This window comes from Monodelphis domestica, chromosome 1 (genome assembly GCF_027887165.1).
Source record: "Monodelphis domestica isolate mMonDom1 chromosome 1, mMonDom1.pri, whole genome shotgun sequence".
NCBI classification, from domain to species: domain Eukaryota; kingdom Metazoa; phylum Chordata; class Mammalia; order Didelphimorphia; family Didelphidae; genus Monodelphis; species Monodelphis domestica.
The window spans coordinates 522,692,212-522,719,920 of record NC_077227.1 but is presented as its reverse complement, the minus strand read 5'-3'; the positions used below and the strand labels follow the sequence as shown (position 1 = coordinate 522,719,920).

At 38.9% G+C, this 27,709-nt stretch overlaps 1 protein-coding gene across 1 annotated transcript in view; it reads left to right on the top strand.

Moving 5' to 3' along the window:
• XDH (xanthine dehydrogenase) overlaps positions 1-27,709 on the top strand; it is a 71,746-nt gene that overhangs the window by 21,977 nt on the left and 22,060 nt on the right. Inside the window, exons 7-21 of the mRNA XM_056813231.1 lie at positions 1,419-1,487; positions 2,016-2,102; positions 4,535-4,676; positions 6,354-6,446; positions 8,022-8,173; positions 9,356-9,449; positions 10,412-10,521; positions 13,597-13,781; positions 13,891-14,062; positions 16,445-16,528; positions 17,743-17,912; positions 19,054-19,177; positions 21,845-21,964; positions 22,288-22,384; positions 25,886-26,010. Coding sequence (XP_056669209.1) covers positions 1,419-1,487; positions 2,016-2,102; positions 4,535-4,676; positions 6,354-6,446; positions 8,022-8,173; positions 9,356-9,449; positions 10,412-10,521; positions 13,597-13,781; positions 13,891-14,062; positions 16,445-16,528; positions 17,743-17,912; positions 19,054-19,177; positions 21,845-21,964; positions 22,288-22,384; positions 25,886-26,010 — 1,824 coding nt within the window. The remainder of the gene's footprint in view (positions 1-1,418; positions 1,488-2,015; positions 2,103-4,534; positions 4,677-6,353; positions 6,447-8,021; positions 8,174-9,355; positions 9,450-10,411; positions 10,522-13,596; positions 13,782-13,890; positions 14,063-16,444; positions 16,529-17,742; positions 17,913-19,053; positions 19,178-21,844; positions 21,965-22,287; positions 22,385-25,885; positions 26,011-27,709) is intronic.

Below are 27,709 nucleotides of genomic sequence, written 5' to 3'. Positions count from 1 at the left end.
GTCCAATGCAAGTGACACCTCCTTCTTGAAGCCTTTCTTACCCCACTTCATTATCTAACAATGATTTCTCCCTCCCTCCCTTCTTAAATTCCTCATGACACTCTACTCTTCCCTTTACACTTATCTCCCTTTGTCCTGTATCAGAGCTGTTTGTTGAAGTATTTGTCCTCCATCAGATTGATGTTCTCTGAGAGCAGACCTGTGACATCCATTTTGTATCCTTCTACCTAGCCACATGTCTTTTCTGTAACAAGTAGTCATTAAGTGTTTGAGAATGTATTGAGTCCTTCAAACTCGACTATTAAAATGGCATCATTATTGTCATTGTCAAACTCTAATATCAATCAGTAGGTTAATTGATAAGCATCTGCTATGGGCTAAGTATTGGGAAGATAAAATCAGAAATAAAACACTCTGCCCTCAAAGAAGTAATATTTTGAGGGAAACAACATGTACACATATAAGTATATACAAAATATACATCCCCAAAAGCCAATTTGTTTTTTGTGGGGCTGGATCTGTGCTAGAAGCAGGAGAGATGTCATGTAGAAGGTGCATTTGAACTGAGCTTTGATGGGAACAAAGGATTCTAAGACATGTTGGTGAGAAGGAAACAAGATATTGTTTCTGAGGAGCAGCAAGGTCAGGTTGGCTATTTCATAGCTCAGATATGAGGGGGAGCAGTGCATGATGAGTCTGGAAAGGGAGGTTGGAACCAGGTTGTGAAATGCAAAAAAGAAGAGTCTTTATTTGAGGCTAGAGTTAATAGAGAGCCATAGGCAATTTCTTGAGTAAGGGAGTGGCGTGGTCCAATCTGGGCTTTAAGAGAATCACTTGTTGTCGGGCAGCTAGTTGACTCAGTGGATAAAGAGCCAGACCTAGAGATGGGAGGTCCCGGGTTCAAACATGGCCTCAGACACTTCCTAGCTTTGTGACTGTGGGCAAGTCACTTAATCCCCATGGCCTAGCCATTACTGCTCTTCTGCCTTACAACCAATACATGATATTGATTCCAAGATGGAAGCTTAAAAAAGGAAAGAAAATCACTTGGGCAGCTGTGTGGAGAAGAGGTTGGAGTAGGGAGAGTCTCAAGTTAAAGGGATGGATCTTCTAGGCAAGAGGCAAACCTTGTATGGGCTCTGCCTAGCTGTGTATTGTGCAAGGGGTCAAAACAAAGTTGTGTAGGCATGTCTTGTGATTATATTAGACCAAGCAATAGAAAAATTACCAGCTCTAGCTCTTGTTGAGGGTTGGGGGAAGATGAGATGGGAAACCTTTAAACTCATGGAATCCAGGAGAGGAAATTTGAACCTACAGTTTTCTGAAGAGAAACTTAGTTTAGGTTTGTTTGTTTGTTTGTTTGTTTTTTAGCCCTGAAAAGATTTCTGAGTAAAAGTGAATATTTCTTTTTCTCTTAGGATGGGGGATGCTGTGGAGGAACTGGGGAGAATCCAAACTGCTGTATGTATCAAAAAGAAAATAGCAAGGTAAGCCCTGCCTTCAACTCTTCCCTTTCCCCATCCTGACCAGAGTATTATTTATTGAAAGCTGATAAGAGAGTACCAGCTGGGCAAGGGAAGGAAAAAGCAGTGAAAGGTTGTGAGGTCATATCCTTGTTGTCTCTCATGGGCCACTGTCCTATATATACCTGGGTTTACTTCAAAGCTTACTGCAAAGTAATTTCTAATCTCTGCTCCATCTCAGTATATGAATGAAATGAATTCTGCAAGGCTTTCTCTTGTTAGATATTTTTAAAAGAGGCAGAGAATACAAGGTCCAATTCTTCTCCTCTTACTCCTTTTTCTTCTTTCTTCTCCTCTCCCTTCTCTTTCTTTCATATATTTCTCTCTTCTTTCTTATCCTCTCCTTCCTTCTCCTAATCCTTCTCCTCCCTTCCTCTCCTTCCTTCTCTACCCTTTCTTCTTCCTTCCTCCTTCCCCTCCTCCTTTTTTTCCTCTTCTTCCTCCTCTGGCTACTCCTTCCCATCTTATCATCCTCTCCTTTATTTTTTGCAGTTAAATCTCTCATCATCTTTATTCAATTCAGAGGAATTCCTGCCATTAGATCCTACCCAGGAGCCTATCTTCCCACCAGAGTTAATGGTAAGTGATACCCCAAAGAGGGGTCTGAACCTTTGCAACTTGAATGTTGACACTCACTGCTTTGGCTTCATTTTCCTTTGGATGTTTAGCCGAGATAACTATAATCATATAACCCATATAATTGTTTCTTCCAAGTACACAGAGTCACCTTGGAAGTGAGACTCTCGTAGTAAAAGAAAAAAAGTTATCTGATTATTCAGCCCAGTTTTATGATATCACATAAATCTATCCTTCCAGCTTGATCATCAAAGCAATTTCATTCTGTCAATTGTGACAGCAAGTACTGATTAAGATCAGAATGAAGTCACAGTCAGAGGAAGGAGCCAAATAGAGATTTTTCTACTACCTGTACCAGACTGGCTATAAGACAACTGGCCAGGATTCCTGGCCCAGGAGTCCTGGTTTTGAGTATCATTCTTGATATTTACTAAGTGTACAACAACAATACCTGGTATGCTGAACTCGGGCTGTTCAGGGGGTAATGTATGCAAAGCACTTTATAAATGTTAGCTCTTATCAATTGAGAAATAGCATAATATAGTACATCTGAAATCAGGAAGCCATGGGCCTAAATCTTGCCTCTCACACTTAACAAGCTGTGTAACTAAACCTGTCCCTTTGACTAAGACAGTCCCTTTGATGCTTGGTCTCATTTTTTTTTCTGTCAAATGGAGAGAATGATGCCTGTAGAAATTAAGTTAGGTGGTGGCATGAGAGTAATAGAGGGTATTATGAAGACTTGGCACTTGTATTTTGACTTGAAGGAAGCTGGGGATACTTTGGTAAAATCATAAGCCTTAACCAATAAGCATGCCGATTCTTCTTTTTGTACTTTCTAGACTTTGGATTTCCATCTCTCTCTGAAATTTTTTGTAATGCAGATGAGTTTCTGGAAAAATGTCCTTCCCCTCCCCTGTTTCTCCCTTCATTCTCTACTTTTAGGAAAATGTTAACCTTTCCCATTGACCATGAATTTCTTCATCAATTCCAGGGGCCCTCCATTTTTCTCTTCCCCTCCCACCCCAGAGTATGAGTGGAGAGAATGTGGAGTTGGGAGCTCAGTGGGGAAGCAGATGATGAATCTCATCTTTCCTTGTGATGTTCTCATTCATATGACTAATTCCCAAGACTATGTAAATCCATTTATATATTACCTTCTATCTGATTTGTACCAAGACTTTTTTAGCCTGAAGGTCTCAGCTCCAGATGTAGTCATATTTCTACCAGATTTCCACCAGATTTCTTCAAAATGATTGCAAAATTATTTGTGTTAATATGAAAAGTAGGAGGCCCATTCCCTTTGTTTTACAAAAGAAGTTTTTGCTTCATTAAAAAATCAGTTGGTTTCTGTTAAAACTTAATTCCCTTGGTTCAATAAAAGTAACTTGACTTTCAAAATTTGGTAGACTTCCAACTTTTCAGGAATATGTTTACAAAATAAAGAAACATTTATTCATATGTGATTTGAAGATTGCCCTTTGATCTTTAATTTTTTTGTCCCCTTACATAAAACATAATATGATATTCTATTGCTTCCCAATATCCCAAACATCTCTAGTCTATTTTTCTATCCAACCTGAAATTGAAATCATTTATTAATGGATTGTTTATCTCATTTTAATTCATAGTTATAGAATGCCAGACTTGGAAGGAAGTTTAGAACATAGAGTATAAAATACCAGGGCTAGAAGGAGCCACAGAACCATAGAATCCCAGAGCTGAGAGGAGTACTAGAATATAGAACAATATAACATTAAAGTTGGAAAGGAACTTAAAACAATTTGACTATAGACTTTCAGAGCTGAAAAGGATCTCAGATGTAACATCATAGCTAGGAGGGACCTTAGAATGCAGAATGAATTATGGAATATGAGATATGAGAGGGGCATACCAATGTAGAACCATAAATTTCAGAGATGAAAGGGAGTTTATAAACAAGAACCATAGGATACCAGAGCTAGGAGGGATTTGAGAATATAGAACCATTTAATATCATAGTTGGAAGATAACAATTTATATAGACTTATACAATAACAGATTTGAAAGGAGTCTTAGAACATTAAACTACAGTTTCATAAATAGAAGGAAAGTAGCAGCTTAAATGGGTAGAGATCTTTCCTCAAACCCCTCTAAGTCCTGGGTCCAGCTACCACTTCTGACACATAATGGTTATGAGATCCTGGGCAAGTTATTTAAATCTGGGTACTCTCGGTAGACCTTGTATTGGTAGAGGAGGTTGTCTCACCTGGAAATTCTCTACACAAGGGAAATGATGGGTCTAGTCTCTATCCCTAAGAAAACCTAGAACAATCAGCTAGCCACCTCAGTTGATTCAAGAATGACTTTTGCCAGGAAATAGGAAAAGGGAAGAGATGATGGGACAGTATGCTTACCCCAATCCAGGGAGAAACAATTGAACCATATATTCTTAGAGGCTGAAAGATGAGCCCCAGAAGCAGCTGTGTTTCCAAGGGGAGCGTGTGAAATGGATCCAGACTGCAACCCTGAAGGAACTGTTGGAGCTGAAGGCTGAACACCCAGATGCCAAGCTGGTGGTGGGAAACACTGAAATCGGTAAAAGGGCAATGCCATGGAAGGGCAGCCACAAGGTCAAAGTCCAAAACTGGTGTTTATTACTTCTGGTCTTGCCACAAGGCTCCCACAAGACATCTGTTGGATGCCTTAGAGTTGCCTTTGGTCTTCAATCTCTCAAGCTATTTCTTGGCTGAATCAAGAAGAACCATAGGTTGAGAGTGGTGGTGCCTTCTAGTATCTAAGATCTTGGGAGGTACTTTGATAAGAAGGAAGGGAGATGCCCAAGTGAGTCTCTAGCTTGCCTCGTTTGGTGCCTGAAATTTTGTGACCTTAGAAATAGGCTGCTCAAGGACTTGGGAAGCAGTACCTAGATTTGGGGTCAAAGGAACTGGCTTCAATCCCCACCCCACCCCTATTCCTATGAAAGTTATAGCCCATGTGAACTATGAAGCGCCCATAGAGTCCCACTTACCTCATCTGTAAAATGAAAGGTTTTGATTAGATGAAATCTAAGGACCCCCTTCTCACTTGTATCCCATGATCCCTCAGGTCCCTGGGATCTCGGATTTTTCAAGTGACCCTGATAGTGTCTGTTCAGATGCTTATGAGAGTCGTGGAGATGTCATGCACAGCCAGTACTCTTGCAGACCTTTTCAGTTTTTAAAAATCTAGAATTTGGATTGGAGAAATAAATGGCAAATGGTTTCAGAGAGCAGCCATCTGGGGAGGGAAATTATATATGATGTTCCCTTTCACCAGAACCATTTCACATACTGATGAAATGGCATATTGGCGAGCAACTACAAAGAATCACCACCCTGGCAAAAACTGTTTTTCAGATCTGGGCACTCTAGTCCTGACTGATCAGTGGTGATCAATAACTTTTCCTCATGTACAGATGCTGGAGAGGATCCCTGTTTGTGACAACCTCCTTCATTGCCACCCAGTCTTCTAAGAGAAATGGTTTTAAACTGAATGCTTAGGGCAAAACCTGCATTCAGCTTGCCAAGAGGAGTAATGTTTTACCTTCCCAAGGGAAACATAAACTTTCTGAGGACAGGAATAGCATCATTTTTGTAGTTGTGTCCCTAGCCCTTTTTCAGGGCTTGGTGCATAGTAGATGCCAATTTTTGTAGTATTGAAGCAAATTATTATTGCAAAACAGAATTTTATGGTGGCCAGAGGGTTGTCCTCACGACCAGAGCCTGGCATCAAGTCCTACCTCTGCAACCTGTGGGCAAGTCTCAACTTCTCAGTGCTCCAGGCAGCATTCTAATATTATAAATTGTAGCCACATTGATAGAGGGAATTCCTCACCTGGGAGTTCCCTAGACCAGTGAAAGCACAGGCCAAGCATCTATCTTTATCACTATGATACGTGCTTAATAAATGTCTATTGTGTCCATCTGAATTCTGTTGTCTCAGATCATGTCAGTGCCAAGTGAAGCATTTAATAAATATCTACTGTATATCAGGCACTTTCCTAGGCGTGGGGAAAACAAAAATGAGTTCATATTCCTTGGATGGAATGTAAAGATCCAAAACCTATCAAGGAGTGGTGGCCAGGAAGGCAATTTGGGGCTAATTAGCCATAGGTGTTGTGAGAAAAAGAGCAGGGCAGTTGTTTTTCCTGCTTTTTCTAGTAGTGATTATGATGATGATGATGATGATAAGAACAAAGATGATTGGATCTCTAACTCTTAATTTTTTTTTAAGGTATTGAGATGAAATTTAAGAATAAGCTCTTCCCTCTGATAGTCTGCCCAGCTTGGATCCCTGAGCTGAATTCTGTGAAGCGTGGCCCAGAGGGTAAGAGAGAGATGCTTAATGGAGTGTGGAGGAGTCAACATATCCCACATTTATGAAGCATTTATTATGTGACAATCACTATACTAAACACTTAAATACAAAGAAATTTGAATAAGGGAGACAACATGCAAAAAAAGGTGAATGGAAGGTAATCATAGAGGGAAGGACACAGCAGCAGGAGAGATGGGGAAAGCTTACATACCAAAGGTCTGATTTTATTTGAATGTTGAAGGAAGGGAAACTAGGAAGTGGTTAGAGGTGAGGAGGAAGATATTGTGGGCATGGTGGATAGCTAGTATGAGGAAAGAGAGTCAAGAAATGAAGTGTTGTGTATAAGAAATAAAATAAGTAGACTGGTATTGTTGGACTATAGAATGCATGGAGCAAAGTAAAGTTTAAAAAGACTGGACAGGTAGGAAGAGGTCACCTTGTTTAGTCTTTAAAAACTAAATGAGGACTTTCTAGGGAATAGAGGACTACTGGAGTTTATTGAATGGAGACAGGGATGGGAGACATGGTCAGAACTATGTTCTAAGCAAATCACTTCAGTAGCTGAGTAGAGGATGGATTGGAGTGGGAAGAGATTTGAGGCAGAGAGATCAATTAGGAGGCTATTGCAATAATATAAGAAAGAAGTGACGAGGACTTCCACTAGGGCAATAGAGAGAAAGGGTCATATGTGAGATAGATATATGTATCCCTTAACTGCTAACACTATCCCAAAATGGAAGGAGCTGCTTTAAGAAGTAATAAGTTTCTCGCCTCTCAGGTCTTCAAGCAAATTATGGGTGACCCTTGTCAGTTATGCATGTCATTAGGGATTTCCTGTCCAGGTACCATGCTTGGTTCTGACAAGAGAGCCTATAAGGTCTTGTCCCATTATTTAAAATAACCAAAAAAACTGGGCAGAATATAAGCATAATTAAAAATATACAAGATTAAGCTTTAGACATAGAAGTCAGAAAGCACATTTTGATTGAAAGAAACAGAAAAGAATTTGTAAAGAAATAGCATTTTACCTGGGCTTTGAAGGATTGGCAAGATTTTGACAAAGAACGGAGAGGATATTCTAAGGTGGAAGAAAGAGTAGAGCAGAGGTATAGACTGAAGAAGGTAGACTTTCTATAGACTATAAAAATAGTCTAAGTTGACTTTAGGAAAGTGGTAGAAGATAAGATTGGAAGAGTAGGCACAAGACAAATCATGGAAGGTCTTGAAGAGCACAGGAATTCAACAGCTAGTTAGGAACTGCCTATTGAATTTTGAGCAAGAACATGACTGGATCAATGTTGTACTTTCTGGTAGTAGTTTGGAAGAAGAAGAGCCTAGAGGTGGGCAGACCATTTAGGAGTTTGACTGAGGACCAGAACTAGAATTGTAGCAGTGGGAATGAAAAGAAGGGACATTATATATAGTCAGTACCTAATATTCTGAATAAGTAAATTAAATGGGGCACACTGCATAGGACTTGACCATTGTCTACAGCAAATAAATGAATGTGTTCAGTGTGAGTTGTTGAGGGGTGGGTGATATTGTCAAAGTTGATAGGAAGAATGACAGTGGCTTCCTTCTTAGGCATCTCCTTTGGGGCAGCCTGCCCTCTGAGTGAAATGGAGAAAGCCTTAGTGGCTGCCATAGCTGAGTTACCATCCTACCAGACTGAAGTCTTTAAAGGAGTCTTGGAGCAGCTGCGATGGTTTGCTGGAAAGCAGGTCAAATCTGTAGCGGTGAGTCTCTGTGTCAAGGATTCAGTCAAAAAGCAAAAATGATTGATTCGGTAGGAGAGGTCACTGTATGAGATGTTACAATAACTTTATTTTAGTCTTTGCAGCTGATTTGTTATGTGTCCTCCAGCCAAGTGCATCTCTTTCCCTCTGTGCCTCAGTTTTCTTAAGGCTTTGGAGTACAGCTGGAAAAAAAATAGATCTTGCAGTAAATCCCAGCTCTATCTCTTGCTACTTACATAATTTTGAGTTATTTATCCTTTTTGGGCCTTGGTTTATTTATCTGTAAAAGGAATTTTTTATTGACTTATAAGGTCCTTTCCAGTTCTAAATCTATGATCCTTTGGTCTCAAATAAGAAAAATAATTCTTTCCTACTCCTTCCCTTCATGAATGTAGAAAGGATTAACAAGAAAGCTAAGTATTCCACTAGAAGACCCATAGAGAATCATGATGGGATTGAATACTGGGATGAGTCTAGTAAGAATTAATATAACAGAGATAAATGTAAAGTCTTACACTTAGATTACCAACATAAAGACTTTGAGTCCATGCCATATGAAGATGGTTGAAGGAACTGAGGATACGTAGATAGGAGAAGAGACGATTTATGGAGGATAATGTATGTGTGATCAAGTATCTGAAGAGTTATCATGTGGAAGAGAAATTATACTAGTTCTGTTTAGACTTAGAGAGCAGAATTAGGAACAATGGATGGAAGTCACAAAGAAATAAATATAGGTTTGATATCAAGAAAATATTCCTAAAATTTTTTAACTATGCCATAAATGAAAAGGCCTATTTCTGCATCCAATTCCAAAACCTCTTGGAAGTCTATCAAACAGGGACTATATAAACATTTGTCAGATATTTTACGGCAGGCATCCTTTTGGTTTATGAGTTGGACCAGATGACCAGATGACCACTGGTCCAGCTCTCATATTCAGTCATTCAGAGTGGCTAGCACTCATGATTTAAATAAAGCTGATTGTCCTTTCTACCTTGCCCATTTTCAAATTTAGTGAGATACTCAATGATAGGACAGCCCAACAAATGGGGTAAGGTGCATCTATTGTAGACAGAAATTTTGTGAGACATAAGACCAGCTCTATTTTCAGAGATCAAGAATTAGTGAACAAATGTTTCCTGGGGGCAGGTCAGATCTAACCATATGTCTCTGTTTCAGTCGGTTGGGGGAAACATCATCAATGCCAGCCCAATTTCTGATCTCAACCCTGTGTTCATGGCCAGTGGAAGCAAACTTACTCTGGTATCTAAAGGTAAGTTGGTGTAGTTGTAGACAAAGCAGATAGAGGGTCTGGCGTGAGTCAGAAAGACTCAGTTTCAAATATTGCCTCTGATAATAACCAGCTGTCTGACATGAGTAAATCATGTTGCTTCCTAGACCTCAGTTTCTTTATTGGTTAGAAGGATATTATTTATATTTGCAGTGCCTCTCTCATTGGGTTATTGAATGGCAAGGACTCAAATATACCTCTTAAAGTACTATACAGATGTAAGCTGTCTCTACTATTATTATTAGAAAGAAGGCACTTGACAGGGATGCTTTGCCAGAAAGTCTATTTCCTAGGAAAATAGAATAGGAGATTGTTTGTTTGGTTTTTTTGGCCAGGGGTGGGAGTGGGGTGGGGAGCTCAATTGCCCTGATATCCAGTCTTGCTGGTCAGAGGAACTACTATGGTAAGGGATAATATTGGAAAGATGGTCAAGGGAATGGCACTCTTCTTATTCTGAAAAAGACATAATAAATAAACAAACAAGTAAATGGATGAATGAATGTATATATTTTTAAAAGACAGCATTGTATAGTAGAAAGAAAGCTGAATCTAGACTTACAGGACCTGGGTTCAAATCCCATTTGTATCACTTACCAGCTGTATGACTTGGGATGAATCATTTAACCTCTGATACTCATCTGAAAAATGGGGTTAGACTGCATGGTTTCTAGGACTCTTCTGGAACTAAGTCCATGATCCTAACTATGATTTCTTCCCAAATGAATGAGATATTTTGAGACAGAGTTTATAGGGCCAAATTCTCTCTGAGTCTTTCTCCATTCTCTATGGGACAGTTCTTTCCTGTGAATATAAGGTCTCATGATATTTCTGAACTGATGAAGAGAAAATCCAGTGCCCAGATGTTTCTGTGCTGGGTAGATGATGGTCTCTGACATAACTCCCTGAGTTTATTGCTCCAAAGTGTCTTTCTTCTCTGCAAACAGGGACAAAGAGGACTGTTCGGATGGACCATATGTTTTTTCCTAGCTATAGAAAGACACTCCTAAGTCCGGAGGAGGTACTGCTTTCCATTGAGATTCCATACAGCAGGAAGGTGAGATGTTGTCTGGGGCTGCCCTTGGAGCCTGGCCGAGATTCAAACTACTACCTACCCAGCCAAAACAAAAACAAAAACAAATCTGGATTTAGAATGCTGGATTTGGAATCATGAAGATCTGGGTTTGAACTCAGAGGTTTACTAGCAATATGACCCTGGACCAATCACTGAATTCTCTAAGCCTCAGTTTCTTCATCTTTTAAATGAAGACTTGATAACTTATAGGTTCCCTTCTAGTTCTAAATCTATGATTCTATGAAGCCGTAAAGAATTCCTGTCTTTAGAAATATTAATACTTTAAAAAGTGTGTAGAAACCCTTATTCCTTCCTCTACGTTTACTTTTAACCTAATCATCGAACCTCTCTCTATATACATGTATTCACACATATGCATACATGCATATATGTATACATATATATGTACACATGTGTATATATACACACACGTACATATACAAATATTTTCTCCTAATCGTTACCTTTAGATCCAATAAAAGAATTAAAGGAGACAATTAGACCTATTGTTTCCATGTAGTTTTAACTCACACTGATCTAAATGTGTTACATCAGCAGCAGAGATCTAGCAATCTTTCCAAGAATAGACTGAAGTCATCAGAGTTAGAAGGAGTCATTAATAGAAGCCCTCATTGTGTTGCTTTTCTGTGTCTGCCAGTAGCCTGGCTTCCTTACTCCTCCTGTGGTTTTGTTGTTTTTACTCAGAATCCGGTCTTTGGGAGGTGCCTGCACCAGTTCAGATCCACAATAGCCCTGTAGCATAGCATGGGCTTGAAGTCAGAAAGCTGATACCTGGAAAGCATCCTATCTTGTGTTATGGCCCCTGGGCTTGGCTGCCTAAAAGAAAGCCATTTTCAATGCACAAAAGTAGCTACTGTTTCAAAAGGGGGTCAACTTCCTTTATGAAAGTTGGCATTAAAGTGAGACTAGTGGATATATTTTTACTTTGACTGGGAATTCATCTCCCTTGTCCAGGTAGGCTTCTTTCCTCAAGTGATCTGCTGTCCAGCTTTTCTTTTTTAGGTTTTTTTTTTTTTGGTATTAGTTAATTTTTACATTTTTCTTCCTGAATATATCCTTCCCCCCCTCCCTAGGGCATCATCCCATGTTACAAAGATTTAAGAGGAAAAAGGAGAAAAGAGCAGATCATAAAACTCTCCCACATAGTAACTGGATCTGATAGTATATGCAAGACTCTACATCCAGAGTCTGGCCTCCAAAAAGAAGGGAAGGAGAGGCTTTTTGATGTATTGTTTTAGGTGGAAGGATCTCTAATCTCATGACTGAATTAGTGCTGACTGCCTGTACTGTATTTCCTTTCTCTCCTTTGACTCTCACCATTTAACTTGTTTCAAGGTCCAAGTTAGGTGGCTCCTCTTACAGGAAGCCTTCCCTGATGGCGCAAGTTTGTATTCTCTTCCATTTCTGATCATATTACGTTTATGGTGTGTGTGTGTGTGTGTGTGTGTGGTATTCCCTCCTCCCCTCTACAATATAAGACATGTTCTTCATTTTTGTTTTTCTACATAGTACCTAGTGCTGTATCTCTGCACTATAGTGGGAACTGAAAAAATGTTTGTTGAATTGAAAATCCTCATTAAAATGGTCCTGAGGGTTGGGAGAGTGAGGACAGGAGTATTAATTACTCAGTGGAGACCATCAATTGAGGGTTTTTTCAGTCTCTAGTTTGGCATGCCACTCTACATGATAGGAAGATATTTAAATTTGCATATTCACTGAGACATAGTAAATTTTAACCATTTAACTAAGATTAGAGTAGGGAAGAAAATGACCTTGTAAACTTATTTTTTAAAATTTAAGAACATTTTCTTCTTCAACTGGTTTATTGATTTGTTCTATGGGGACACTATAAGCTTGATCAGATTCTGTATTCCACTTCTCCTGTTTATAAAATAATAAATAACTTGACTCTTCTAACTCTCAATCAGTCAATCAATAAATTGTTTAATTACCTCATATGTACCAGGCATTATGAAGACCAAAATGAACCACTTATTGCCTTTAATGAAGTTACATTCTAGGGAACAAGGGGAGATCTTCATTGTAACACTGATGCCCATATCCTCACTCCTCCACCCCTCAGGATCATTTTAATGCAACTCTCAGACTAATTTAATTCAATTCAACAAGTATTTCCTATTTCCTACTGTGTACTAAAAGTACAAAGTTAAGCACTGGGAATATAATGACAAAAATGAAACATTTTCTGTCCTCAGTGAAGTGGGAGTGGGAGGGAAAAGTGTGTGTGTGTGTGTGTGTGTGTGTGTGTGTGTGTGTGTGTGTGTGTGTATTCCAACTCTTCATTACCTTATTTGGAGTTTTTTTTTGGCAAAAATACTGGAGTGATTTGTCATTTCCTTCTTCAACTCATTTTAGAGATAAGGAAACTGAGGTAAACAGAGTTAGTTAAGTGACTTGCTTAGGGTCACATAGCTAGTAAGTTTCTGAGGCCAGTTTTGAACTCTAGAAAATGAGTATTCCTGACTCCACGCCTGGTGCTCTATCCACTATACTGTTTGCCCATATATGTTATAATAAATTAAATATTTAATTATATTATTTTATAACTATATTAAATATTAAATTAAATTAAATATATTAAAAAATACAACACTATTTTGGTGGGGAGTCACTAACAGCTAAGAGTGGGAGTAGTTAGAATAGACCTTGTGTTCAAGAAAGTGGTGCTTGAGCTGAACTTTGAAGGAAATTAGGGATTTCTAAAAGGTGTTCCAGTCATAAGAGATTGTCCGTACAAAGCCATAGAGGCAGAAGTTGTAATGTCTTGAAGACTAGCAGAGGATGTCATTCAGACTTCACAAAAAGGAAATAGAAATTCTGTGCTAGTCTACTGAGTTCTTATATCACTGCTTCCCTGCATATTCCCTTCTGAGCTAATCACCTTGCTTCCCCTTTTTGTGACTCAGTTGCTCTGTCTATAAAATAGAGCTAATAATCCTAATCTAGCTCACTCCCAGAACTAGGGTCTTTGCAAAGTTCAGTGATCATTATACGTCTACCCTGTGCATTTTTCAGGGAGAATATTTCTCAGCCTTCAAACAAGCTTCTCGAAGGGAAGATGACATCGCCAAGGTGACCTGTGGAATGAGGGTCTTATTCAAACCAGAAAGTGACCAAGTCCAAGAGTTGGATATCAGTTTTGGAGGCATGGCTGACAAAACTATCCCAGCCCTGAAAACCACCAGGAAGCAGCAGGGGAGGTGAGAGAATACAGATAGAATGACCTCAATGGACTGGGCAGGGATGGGATGGGGCAGAGAGGGCAGCTCTCGTCCCAGGTTCTCAGGTTTGTTCTTCCTTTCTGGCCAGAGCCTGGAATGAGGAACTGCTTCAGGAAGTTTGTGCCAGCCTAGCAGAGGAGTTGAGCTTGGAGCCAGACGCCCCTGGTGGGATGGTAGAGTTCCGACGTACGCTCACCCTCAGCTTCTTCTTTAAGTTTTACCTGACCGTGCTTCAGAAACTGGGCAAAGACAGTACAGATGTGAGTGAGGGCAGAGCTGGGTTGGTGGTGGTGGTGGTGGTGGGGTAGGACACAGAGGTAGGCTGCATGACCTACCTCCATTTGATGTGACCAAAGAAGAGTGGTCTGGGGCAGTGGCATCAAACTCGAATAGAATCAGGGGCTATAAAACCATACATAAGGATCCCTGCCAGCTACATATTGTCTTAGAAAACCACATATTGGCATGATCTGAGTTTGATTGTATTTTAATTTATTTTGCTAAATATTTCCCACCTATGTGGTAATCTCATTCTGAACCTGGGAGTATTGTGAGCTGCTTGGCAGCAAAAGGACTCTGTTTCTGGGATTCTATGTCACATGTCTCTGTCAATCAAAATGCAGTCTTTTCTCTTCCTTAATACAACATGTATGGTCTGGGGGCAGATCTGTCTTCAATGCTCTGTTCCATGCATTCTAAGGGGTGTGAATATTGCAAAGACCAATGAGGAAGAGTACATTAGCACAGCATTGTGAAACTATGTGAGAAGCTGCATCAGATAACAGACAGCTGGCCACAGTCAGAAGGACCTAGGTTCAAATTCTACCCATGATATGTGTGTGACCCTAGGCAAGTCACAATTCCCAATGCTTCAGTCAACTGTCCAAGATCCTAAAATGCTGAACAATTACAAATTTGCATAGGTAGGGGTTAATCACAAGATTAGGTGGGTGGGTAGGGAGAATGAACTCTATAGATATGTGTAGTTTTAGATTATGTACCACAATCTAAAATTACACAAGCACGTATAGACAGACCTGAATAGTTTTAGATTGTCTTGTCCTGCCAAATGGGTCATTGTAGCCAACATGACATAGTGACTAGAGTGCTGAGTTTCAAGTCAGGGAGGGCTGGACCCAAATCCTGCCCAGTTATATAGCCTTGGGCAAAGCACACTATCTTTCTAAGTCTCATTATTTAATCAATGTCCATTTGTTATGTTAGGCAAGTGCTAGGCACTGTCTTGTCTTTTCATCTGGAAAATGGGGATCATGATAGAAACTCCTATGAAGATTCAATGAGATAACATGCCAAGAACTTGGCAGACCATTAGAATGCTGTATAAATATCAATTATTGGAAGGGACAAGAGTTGGTAGAGACCATAGGAGATCATTTAGTGTTTTGAAACAGAGAATAACTAGATAAAGAATTTGTTATTCAATCATTTTTCCGTTGTATCTGATTCTTTATGACCCCATTTGGAGTTTTCTTGGCAAAGATACTGGAGTAGTCACCATTTCCTTCTCCAGTTTATTTTACAGACGAAAAAACTAAGACAAACAGGGTTAAGTGACTTGCCCAGAATCACTTAGCTAGTAAATGTCTGAGGGTGGATTCAAACTCAGGAAGATGAGCCTTTCTGACTCCATGCCTGGCACTCTATTCACTGAGCCACCTAGTTGTCCAGGTATAGAATATAGGTCATCAATAATTTTTTTGGTGGTAGGGTAGAGATTTAATCTATGATTCCCTCAGGATAGGAAGCCCTTGGTGGTGAATTTCTTCTACCAAAGCAGACTGACTTTTTCTTTTGCAATTTAGAGTCTTAGGTAATTATCTTGAGTCACTGAGAAGTTAGATGACTTACACAAGGTCATACAGCCAGAATGTATCATAGGCAAAACTTGAACCCAGGTCTTTTTGGCCTCTGAGTGGGCCAGTTCTCTCTCTACCATGTTTTTCAGACTGCAGATATAATTAGTACATATATTAAAAATGTTCTCGAGTGGTTCCCCAAAGATCCTCCTAACTTTATGTCTTCTGGAATATTGTCCTATCAAAGAGATACTATTAAGGAGCAGCAAGGTATATAGAGTGCCAAGCTTAGGGTTGGGAGAACCTAGATACAAATATGCCCTCAGACACTTCCTACCTGTGGGACCCTGGCCCAGTCAATGTACCCAGTTTGCCTAGGCCTTGCCCTTTTAGACAGAAAGTATGAATTATTTTTAAAAAATAGGTTATGAAATAGTCTTTTTTCCATTAGTCATCACTGTTCAAGAATGTAACATCTATAACTGGGTGGCATATAGGACAATATAAAATGAGATGATCCCTTCCTTGGTTGAAAAATCTTCACTCAGCACCAGGTTAACCCTAACAATGGATATCCACTTGTTGGATATTCCTAGTAAGTCTCAGCTAAAATCCTGTCTTATAAGAAAACTTTCTCAATATCTCTTATTTGTCCTTGTTTGTACATATCTGTATGCTTCTTGTCTGCCCCATTAGATTGTGAGCTCGTTGAAGAATTGTCTTCTGGTTCTTTTTTGTATGCCCAGCCCTTAGCAGGTTAGTTGACTGACTGAAACACTATGAACACATACAGCCAGGCTCAGTCCGGTCTTCTTTCTTCCACAGAAATGTGATAAATTGGATCCAACCTATGCCAGCGCCACTTTACTCTTTCAAAAAGAGCCTCCCGCCAATGTTCAGCTCTTCCAAGTAAGTGGAAAGGCACCCAGAGCTAAGCTGGGAATCTCTCTTAGCTTTATCTTTCTCAACAGATGTGACCTCAAAATAGTGTTATGATTAATATTATTTTGAGAGACTGATTTGGGGTAAGAATATCAGTTTGTTGAAGCCAGGATCATAACCAATAAAGTGATACAGGTCACTGGCCCTTTTGGTGACCAAAGACCTCGAGGGTCCTGGATCAGGTACCTCTATATATACTTTGGAGAGCTCATTATTCACCTCCTCCCTTGATCATCCTAAGACATCTCTAATCGGTAAGCAGCTAATTAGGAGATGGTTCACCAAACGTTCAGCCCTTCCCCAAATGACAGGTAATGGCTGTCATAGTTGTCACATAGCAGGAAAAGAACTCTTGTCTTCATTTATTAACTAATTTCTGTTAAAAGGGATACTTTCCTGGGGAATCCTAAGAACAAAGGAAATGTAAAAGCCTATAGGCTGCATGGAACCTGTGTCTGTCACAGAAATCCCTTCTAATATACAGGGCCTGATATAGGAATTACTATAGTGTGTGAAAAATAAATTCTCACAATAGGAAGCTCACTGAGTATGCATTTAGAAGAATGATCTTTAGACACTTTTGAATAAAAATTCCAGAATTTTTCTTTGGTTAAAGAATCTCAGAATTATATTATATCAATATTGCATTTCCCCCCTTTTTTATTCCTTCTAATCTTGTCCCAGGAGCTTCAATTTCTATTTTTTATCTGTCATTTAAGACTGTCAAACTTTTCCCACTCTTGTCTTTTCTGTCTTTCTCCAGGGCTGGTGGACATCACTGGGATTAATCCTGCTCACCTTTGCTTTTCCTTCTCATCCAAACTACTTTCTCTACCTCCTTCTGTTTTGCACTCAGTCTTGAAGCCTCCCTTGTCTTCTTCAATCTTCTTAGTGGGTACTATTATAAAGTGGAAAAAACTTAGATTCAAAGCCTTCCTCTGATGCCTCATTGCTGGTAGGTGAGTTTTTTTTTTTTTCATATGAAAGGATGGGGTTGGATTAAATGGTCTCTGAAGTCTTCTTTAGATCTATGATGTTTTGATCCTATGCCTCTAGCCTCCTTTGCCTTCTCTCTCCTAGGCTTTCTCCTCCTGCTTCCTTTCCTCTTCTTTCCCTGAGTAGTTTGAGAGACATCCTCCCTTTCGGAGGCTTAGCTTGACTGGCCACTCCTGTTGTTCTAGGAAGTTCCCAAGGGACAAGCTGAAGATGACATGGTGGGCCGGCCCATTCCCCACTTTTCAGCTGCCATGCAAGCCTCTGGGGAGGCGGTGTACTGTGATGACATCCCCCCCTATTCCAATGAACTCTACCTTCGACTTGTCACCAGCACCAAGGCTCATGCCAGAATCAAGTGAGTTGTAGCTATAGATATGATGGAATGAAGTGACTCTTGAACCTAAAATTTAGGAGTTAGGTGGGATCTTCCAAGAACTGACCATCAAAGAATTTCTTATAAATACTCAGTTTTAGTTGTAAAATTCCCAAAGAACTCTGAATGATCAATTGAGAGAATTTAAATAATTCACAGATTATGTTTTTGGGTTCAGCTCAGAGGACCCTATTCTCCCTCACAATCTAAAGGCATGAGAGGTTTGTTAATTGGTTGATTGTCTTATCTCCATCTCTATCCACTCACCTCTCTACCTAAACATAGGGAAAAGCTAAAAAACTTAGCAAACATTTTCAGGAAATGATATGAAGTTATATGAAGCATTATTTGTATTTAATCCCAGACTGAAATAACTTCAATAACATAGGAGTCATGGGGACACTTTGTCAATGTCATATCAAGCATTCTTTCCTTTTAGCCAAATGACATCTAGATGGAAGGGAATGTCAATGGCAAAGTACCTTATACATGTTCCCATTTTCCATGGAAGAGGTGGTCAAAAAGATCAGGGAATTTCTGCAGCTGGGTTACATCTGGCTTCCCTCTCATAGTATGAGACCCAACACTGTGACTTTTTTAGTATAGCGATACTGTGGAGAATGGGTGAGCAGCTTTTTGTCTGTGTATCTTGCATTATGTGAGGAGCAATAATAAAAAATCACTTTTACATAGCACCTTATAAAGCACTTTATAAACATTAGCTATTACAATAATCCTATAAGAAAGGCAATTTAAGTATTGTTATCTCAGTTTTATGAATGATCTAATTGAACCTCAGAGAGGAGATGGGACAGGTCACAAGTGACAGAACTGTCTTCAAATTCCAAGTCTGGGGACTTTTTATTAATCTATGATATGTCTTTGTGTTTTTCCATCCCCCTGATTTAGGGGTTGGGGTGAGGGGCAGAATTGGGCCAGTAATTACACTGCAAAGTATAAAGTAGAAAACCAGATAAAAATAAGTCTTGAAATGGCGGAAAACAGTGTGATTACACTCAATGGATAATTACTTCCCCCTTTCAGCTTACCTATGGAAACAGCCTGAGTAACAGAACTTGCCTTAGTTTCTTTGCTTTCTCACTCCTGATTCTCATTCTTTTAGGTCCATAGATATTTCAGAAGCCCAGAAAGTACCTGGATTTATTCATTTCCTCTCAGCTGATGATATTCCTGGGAGTAATGAAACTGGATTATTTAATGATGAAACTGTCTTTGCTAAACATAAGGTATGACGTTCCCTACCAAGTAAGTGGAGACGATTTTTCTATCTTTAATCTTTGGTCATTTCTTCTCAAATGTCCAGGTTTCCATACTTTCTATGCTTGCATGAGCAACCAACCTCCATTTGACTGATATGTCACCAGAAAGCAGGAATTAGTTATGTGTAGGTCTACCTTCCTTATACTTTGCTCACCCTGTTGTTGCTTTAGTTCAGGAATGACTGATGTCCTCAGTAGGTAAGAATTCCACTTCAAAATGATGTTCAGTAAGTTTGACAGATTGGTTGTGCTTATACTTGTCCTTTAGTTCCTAGATATTGTAGTGGGATTTAAAAAACTACCTCCTTTGGTATTCTGAGTTTTTCTGTTTAGAACAGAGCTACCAGATAAGTGATAATAAAGTTGTCAGTGAAAATAATAAGAGCTTACACAGTGTTTTAAAATTTGTAAAATGCTTATGAACATTATCTTCATTTTATCCTCACAACAGTTTTAGAAGATAGCTGTTATTATTATCCCCACTTTATAGATGAAGAAACTGAGGCCAAAAATAATGAAATGACTTGTCAGCAATACAAAGAGAGTGAGTGTGTGAGGCTGGATTTGAATTCAAGTCTTCCTGACTGAGGTCTAGTGTTTTATCCACTGTGCCACCTACTTGTCTCAATTTTAAATACATACACTAACTCCTTGTTTAATAAAAGAATTGTAAATCAACATAAACACAATTTGTGATAATATCTTATATATTCCAGTGACTTCAACTAGGCAGAGATTTAACTTTGGAGAAAGTACAAGGCTATCTGAACAGCTATAAAAGCAGTCACTCAGTTATATACATTCTAGCAATTCAACATTCAAGAAATATTTTCTACAGTGTATGAAACATAGTATTAATAGAAAATTGATTGTGGAAAAAAAAGAAACAGTATTTATTAAGCACCTACTACATGCCAAGAATTGTGTGGAATGCTTTACAAATATCTCCTTTAAACATCACAACACTGGGCTATAGGTACTCTTATTCCCATTTTATAGATAAGGAAACAGAGACAGATAGCTATTAAATGACTTGCAGAAAGTCAAACAGTAAGTGTTTAGGTCATATTTGAACTCAGGTCTTCCTGACTCTAGGTCAAATGCTGTATCCACTGAGCCACCTAACTGTCTCTGGCATCAAGGATACAAAAATAACTCTAAAAGTAATCTCTGGCATTTATGCAATATTTTAAAGGTTAACAAGGTTCAATTATCTGGAAATTTCAGTTCTGTAGAATACTCCCCCCCCCCACTGATGCTAAATGAAACACTACTGAACTACAGTGGAACCTCATAGTTTTATTAGTGCTGAGTGTAATAAGAATGAAAAGGCAACCATGGTGATGCTGGATAGAGGACTGGAACTAGAGTCAGGAAGACCTGAGTTCAAATCCCCCTTGGACACTTCCTAGCTATTTGACTTTAGGGAAATCATTTAACCTTTGTTTACCAAGGAAGGAAGCAGCTAGGAAGGAGCTTAGTGGGTAGAATGATGAGCCTAGAGTCAGGAAGCCCTCAGTTCAAGTCTGGTCTCAGACACTTCCTAGCTTTGTGACCCTGGACAATCACATAACCTTTGACTACCTGCCAAAAGGAAGTGGAGAAGTGAGTGGCAAACCACTCTATTCTTACCAAGAAAATCCCATGGACAGCTAGCATCCGTGGGGTCAGTGGACATTACTGAATGACAAAAACAACACCATAATAATGAGATGAGAAAGATCTAACAAGATAACATTTGTAAAGCACTTAGCTAAGTAGGTACTCTGTATGCTCCTTCCTTTCTTTTCTCCTTCTCTCTGAGAGACAGGGACCAGAGACCTGTGATTTTGTTGGCACAGGGATATCCCCAGGGAGGAAGCACTTAAGAATGCATGTCAACATCTTTCTGCTTACAGCCGTAGAGTGCCTAGAGAAATATAAGATTAAAAAGGAATATCCAATACTTCAAGTATTATATTTTAGAAGATTTATTAATAATCACTTGAAGTAGAGGAAAGAAAAAAAAAACTTCAGTAAAAAGAAGCTTACCCAAAATGCTAAGGCTGGAGAAGAGAGAGGGCAGAGTTACACACAACTTTATTGATACAATGTAAGAATATATGTGGGGATGAAGGGAAAGGGATTCTGGGAAATGAAGTCCATGGGTACAAGATTCTAATTACATGGCACTGAAGGCAACTAGGTGGACTAGTGAATATAATGATGAACCTAGAGTTAGGAAGACTTAGCTTCATTAGGTCAAATTTGCTCTTAGTACTTACTAGCTATGTGACCTGAGTTTCCTCATCTATAAAATGAGCTGGAGAAAGAAATGGTAAACCATTGTAGCACCTTTACCAAGGAAATACCAAATGGACTCACAAAAAGTTGGATAGGACTGGAAAACCACTGAACGGCAGCAACTAAGCATTGAGATGTTAGATTAATTTGTCTTAAGGTCACAAAATCTCAGGGCTTTGTAGCTCCAGAGCCATCTCTCTATCTTCTATACTGATCAGTCCCTCTGTCTTTGATGGGGGACAGGTGATTTAGGGAAAGGAATTGGGACATAGAAAGCTCAAAAAATAGTTGAGCAGGGCTAATGATTTGCTGAGACCATCTAGGTTCAACAATAGTGTTCCTTCCTTCTAGGTCACTTGTGTGGGACACATCATTGGGGCTGTGGTCACAGATACTCCAGAACATGCACAGAGGGCAGCTCAAGCTGTGAAAATCGAATATGAGGAACTTCCAGCTATTATCACAATTGAGGTGACTGATGCTAGACCCTAGCCTTCTCACTTCTACCCCGACACTCTCCTTCATGCTGCCCAAGCCTTCATTAATCACAGCTGTAGTCAGCTCTGATTGTATTGCAGTAGGGTTATTTGCTAACCTTGGTATTCAATGTTTAAACATAGTCCCCCTGCCATGTCGTATAGCTTGCTTGGAAGAAATACAATTCCTGGACCCTCTTCTGATATTTATGGTGACATATCTTGCCCCTCCTCAAGTCAGAAATACTTTCTTCTCTCTTCTCTGTCTGTTAACTATCTGAAGATTTGGATACCATGCATTATGTTTGTGTTATTCAGGACGCGATAAAAAACAACTCCTTCTATGGTTCAGAGCTCAAGATCGAGAAAGGAGACCTCAAAAAGGGGTTTGCTGAGGCTGATAATGTTGTTTCAGGTATAGTGATCTATTTTTCCCTTCATGCTAGTTGGAGAGGGTTGAGTGGCAGTTCTCATTTTGGAAGAAGCCATTGACAATTTTGCGTAAAAAACCCCACAATTTTTTGTATTATTTTTAAATATTAGAGACATTGATACCTTGAATAGAGTTGATTGACTAGTCCAAATCTGTCATTATAAAGCTGTATATTTTATATAAATATACATATATGCATATATAAGGCAGGAGTTGGGAAAAGAAGGGAATAAGCATTTATTAAATGCCTTCTATATATCAGACACTTTGCCAAGCATTTCATGAATCCTCAACACATCTTTGTGAGGTAGCTGCTATCATTATCTCCATTTTACAGTTGAGGAAACTGAAGCAGACAGAGTTTAAGTGACTTGTCCAGGATCATATAGATGCTAGGTGTTTGGGACTAGATTCAAACTCAAGTCTTCCTGACTTCCAGTCTAGCTCTACCACTCTCCCATCCAGTTGCTTCTAGATTTTTCAGATGTTCTGTTTAAATCCAACAGCATGATCTATAATGTTCAGAATTCCAATTCTGAGATAATGTTAAATTTGCTTTAGTCTTGACCCATAACCATAAAGGATGCTGTTGATAAAAAAAAATTAAGCTACATCCATTATTATGGCTAGCATTTGCAAAGAGCTTTACAGTATTAATTATTTTATTTTTGCAACTCTGGGAGGTAGGTACTAATATTATCCCATTTTACAAATGAGGAAAATGAGGCAGACAAAAGTTGTTTGACTTGTCCAGGATCCCTCAACTGGTGTCTGAGGCAGTGCCCTTTCCACTGTTCCATTCAGTTATTTTTGGCAGAACCTGCATGACATTGACCCCAAGGAATCAAGAAAGCTAACATTATGTGAAGCTTCACTAAGAAAGGCATGATGTCCCCCCAAATAAGGCAATGCTAATCTTGCTGGTCAACCAATCAGACTTTCATTCATTTCATGGGTATCAATTTTTAGGATAGGTATGAGAATTTGAGAGTTTCTGGGGTAAAGAATAAATTCACCCTGAAACTTTCAAAAGCAGAAAAAATCAAATCTTTCTTCCATACAGTAGCTTTTCAAATATTTGAGCACAGTTAGCACATCTTTCCCAAATAGACCTTTCTCTTGGATGAATGCTCCCCAGTAACTTCAATCCATCCTCATAGGGTATTGTGTAGTGAATATTGGTCAAATTGATTTTAATCTTGTCCCAATTTCTCACTAGTTAAGTATGACATTTCTCTTTGAATCTCAGGTTCCTTCTCTATAAACTGAGTATCAAAAAACTAACATTTGCCTCACAGTTTGTTATAGAAATTGCTCGATAAGCCTTAAAGAGACATATCAATATGAACACTAAGGATTCCCAGTTTGGTAAGCCTTTTTAAAAGTAAATAAGATTACTCTGACCTCACCTATTATTAAGTTATGGATTAAGAGACAAGAAGACCTGGGTTCAATCCTACCTCAAAAGCTTACTAACTGTATGATCCTGGGCAAGTCAGTTAAAATCTCTCAGCCGGAGGCTCCCCATCTGTAAGATGGGAATAATAATAGCATCTATTTCACAAGGGTTTTGCAGGACTCAAATGAGATAATATTTGGAAAGTGCTTTGGCAACCATAAAGGGTTACATGTGTGTGATGAAGCCGTATGGACACTTTGTGAACATTGCTTGCTTTCCTATGCATTCACTAACCATCTCTTTAGTGACATGCTCTAGAATTTCTCTCCCTCCTTGGGGTGGCTTAAAGTCTTGGGCATGCTGTAGGTTAATTTGATATTCATTATCCTACCTTGGGCATATATTACAATGAGTTACTATTCTTATAATGACTCAGATTTTCACTACATTTAACCTAAATCTTTCCTAATGCAGTTAGAGTTCATTTCTCCCAACTAATAACCAATAAAATTTTATAAAATGTTTAACTTCTTTGAAAACCAGTTCATAAATCTTCCTGGAACCACCCAAAAGACATATAGCATAAAGAGGAGATTATGATCCTCATTCTATAAATTTAGTGAAGGTCACAGACAGAGTTTGTAGTAGACTAGAGGGTAGAATATAAAACCCTTTACATTTGGACAATGCTGCTTTCTTTTCAAATTCTGATGGCATCATGGTACAGTGAGAAAAAATGCTAACTCTGAGTACAAGATCCAATATTCAAATTCTTCTTCTGATGGTTTCTCCCTCAACAACCTTGTTTAAATCACTTAACCTCCCTGGGCCTCTATTTCTCAAATGTAAAATGAAGGGATTTGGATTAGATGGCCTCTGAGGTGCCTTTCTATTTGAGATCTTATTCCACTTGTTTTCTAGATCTGTCATACTAGTATAAATGACTAAGTATCCATTAGTTTTCACTTTTTTCAAGCTCTATAATCTCATTTTTTTAAAAAGGAGAAAAGCCACTTTCTTCATATGTCATGGGATTGCTGAATGTTGCAGATAAAGGGGATTTTCCTTCTTTTGATAAGGATAAGGAGGGAAAAAGATTCTGAAAGAGGAAACATTTGGGCCAAGTTTACATAGCTATATTTGGTGTAGGAAGTAGAACTCGGGTCATTTGATGAATAGCTTTTAATAATTTTTGTTGATTTCCCTTCTGTTAGCAAAGGGGGCAGTTAGGTGGGGCAGTGGATAGAGTGCTGGGACTAGAAACAGGAAGACATCTTCCTGAGTTTAAATCTGGTCTCAGACAGTTCCTAGCTGTGTGAATCTGGGTAAGTCACTTAACTCTGTTGCTTCAGTTTTCTTTGTGAAAAGAGTTGGAGAAGGAGATGGTTAACCACTCCAGTGCCTTTACCAAGAAAACCCTGAATGGGGTCAGAAAGTGTCAAGTACAACTGAAGTGGCTGAACAACTATCAGCAATGACTGTAGTATCAGTATACACATTCTTTTTTATTTTTAAAATATTACTTTATGAGTCTATCTTCTACCCAGCTGGCAAATTGATTTTCCTAAAGAGGAAGGCTGACCATGTTACCTCCCTATTCAATCAACTCCAGAGGCTTGAGCAGTATGCTGGTAAATGTTTAAAAACCATCTCAACAGTGAAAAAAATACACCAACACATTTTTAAATTTTAATCTGCATTATTAATATTTTTCCATCACCTTCTTAGGTCTATACAAGAAAGAAAATAATAAATCAAGACCTGCTCACAGTGTAAATTTAACAACTGCCTCTTCAATTAGACTGGGAGCTCCTTGAAAGGAGGGATTCCTTTTCTGCCTTCTCTTATAGTATTTCTAGGTGCATAACACATCACCTGGCACATAGTAGAAGCTTACTAATACTTGTTAAATTGCCTTGACTTGAAATCATCACTGCTTCATTTTTAACTCTTGGTCTGCTTTGAACCCAAGATCTTTTTCTGATTTTCTTGTAGCCATTCTCCAAAAGGAATGTGTGAACCATACTTCCTCCTCCTATTATCCTTTGCAATTACTAACATTCAGTTTTCTGTGACTTTTCCAGGAGAGCTATATATTGGTGGACAAGAACACTTCTACTTAGAGACTCACTGCACCATTGCTGTCCCCAAGGGTGAAGAAGGAGAGATGGAGCTCTTTGTGTCTACCCAGAACACAATGAAGACTCAGGTAAACAGAGGACTCAACTTAATGGGCTAGAAAAGGAAATTCGACAGAAATACACAAGTTATAGAGAGGCAAAACTGAACTAAAAATCAGAGCACCAACAATTTAGAGATGAAAGGGACCTTGGAGGTCATCAAATCCTCTCTTCTCATTTTAATGAAGAGGAAAATGAAACACACAAATAGTGAAATGGCCTTGCCTTTGCTTTTTTATTGCTCAATTGCATCTTACTCTTCATGGCCCCATTTGGGGATTTCTTGACAAAGATAATGGAGTGGTTTGCCATTTTCTTCTCCAGCTCATTTTATAGATAAGAAAGTTGAGTTGAACAGAATTAAGTAAACTACCCAGGGTCACCAAGTTAGTATGTGTCTGAGGCTGGATTTGAATTCAGGAAGATAAGTCCACAGTACCTTCCCTTTACACTTAGGTTCTTGTCCTAGTTTTGCCATTTATTCTTTTTGTGCCTGTGGGGCAGATAATTTCTCCATCAGTTTCCATGTCTAAAAAATGAAATGTTGTGACTAGGTTATGTGCAAGGTTCCTCTAACATCTACTATCTCTGACACTTGGATGCTCTTCATTTTAATGTTTGTACTTCATCTTAAACAAATATCTCCTTTTTCTTTGGATAAAGTTTTTATATTGCATTGTGTCCAAGAATAATGAGGTGATTTCCCTCTGTGTTCTGTAAATTCGGGGTACCACATGTTAGGAAGACCATTATTAGCTGGAAAATATCAGCAGAGGGCAAGTAGGATAGTTGTGGTTCAATAATTTTCAGTTGCATCTGGTTCTTCCTGACCTCATTTGGAATTTTCTTATCAAAGATACTGGAGTAGTTTTCAAATTCCTTTTCCAGCTCATTTTAAAGAAGAGGAAACTGAGGCAAACAGGGTTAAGTAACTTGCCCAGGGTCACATAGCTAATGTCTTATGCCAGATTTGAACTCAGGAGTGCCACCTCCCTGCCAGGAAGAATAGTAAAAAAGATTTGAATTTGTGCCATCTAAGGATCAACTGAAAAAGCTGGGTCTGAGCAGAGTGAGATAGTGTTTAACTTATAGAAGAGAAGACTGCGGTGGGGAGAAGTTGGGGAGGCTGTGAATGGTGAATATTGTATCTTTAAATAATTGAAGGACTGCACTGGGGAAGGGAGATTCAATTTGTTTTAGTTGGCCCAGGGCAGAGCCAGGAACAATTGGTAGACATTACAATGAAGCCAATTTAGACTTGATGTCTGGACAGATTTCTTCGTAGCCAGAGCTATCTAAAAATAAAATGAACTTCCTTAGGTGCCAGTGAGCCTTTCTAATGGTGGCTTTCAAGTTGAATAACCACATGCTGACTCTGTTGTAGAGGGCAAAGGCGTTCCAGACTGTGATATTTTGAGTTCAATCTCTTTCTGGTGAATAGTAGCTATAGTGTGACCAGATTTAGGGATGAATACCCAGAGCTTTGCTGGTAAATATTTAACAACTGCCTTTCCAGATCAAAGAAAGGTACACCGGATACACTTTTACATTTAATCTGCATTATTAACATTTTCTCTATCACTTTCTTAGATCTTTACAAACAACAAAACAATAAATCAAGCTCTGATTTATAGCTTTTGGAATTTCTAAAAATGTAAAGGTTCATTCTGAAAGTTTAAAAGCTCTAGGACCTGGCCCCAACACACCCTAGTCAGACATATTGTACTT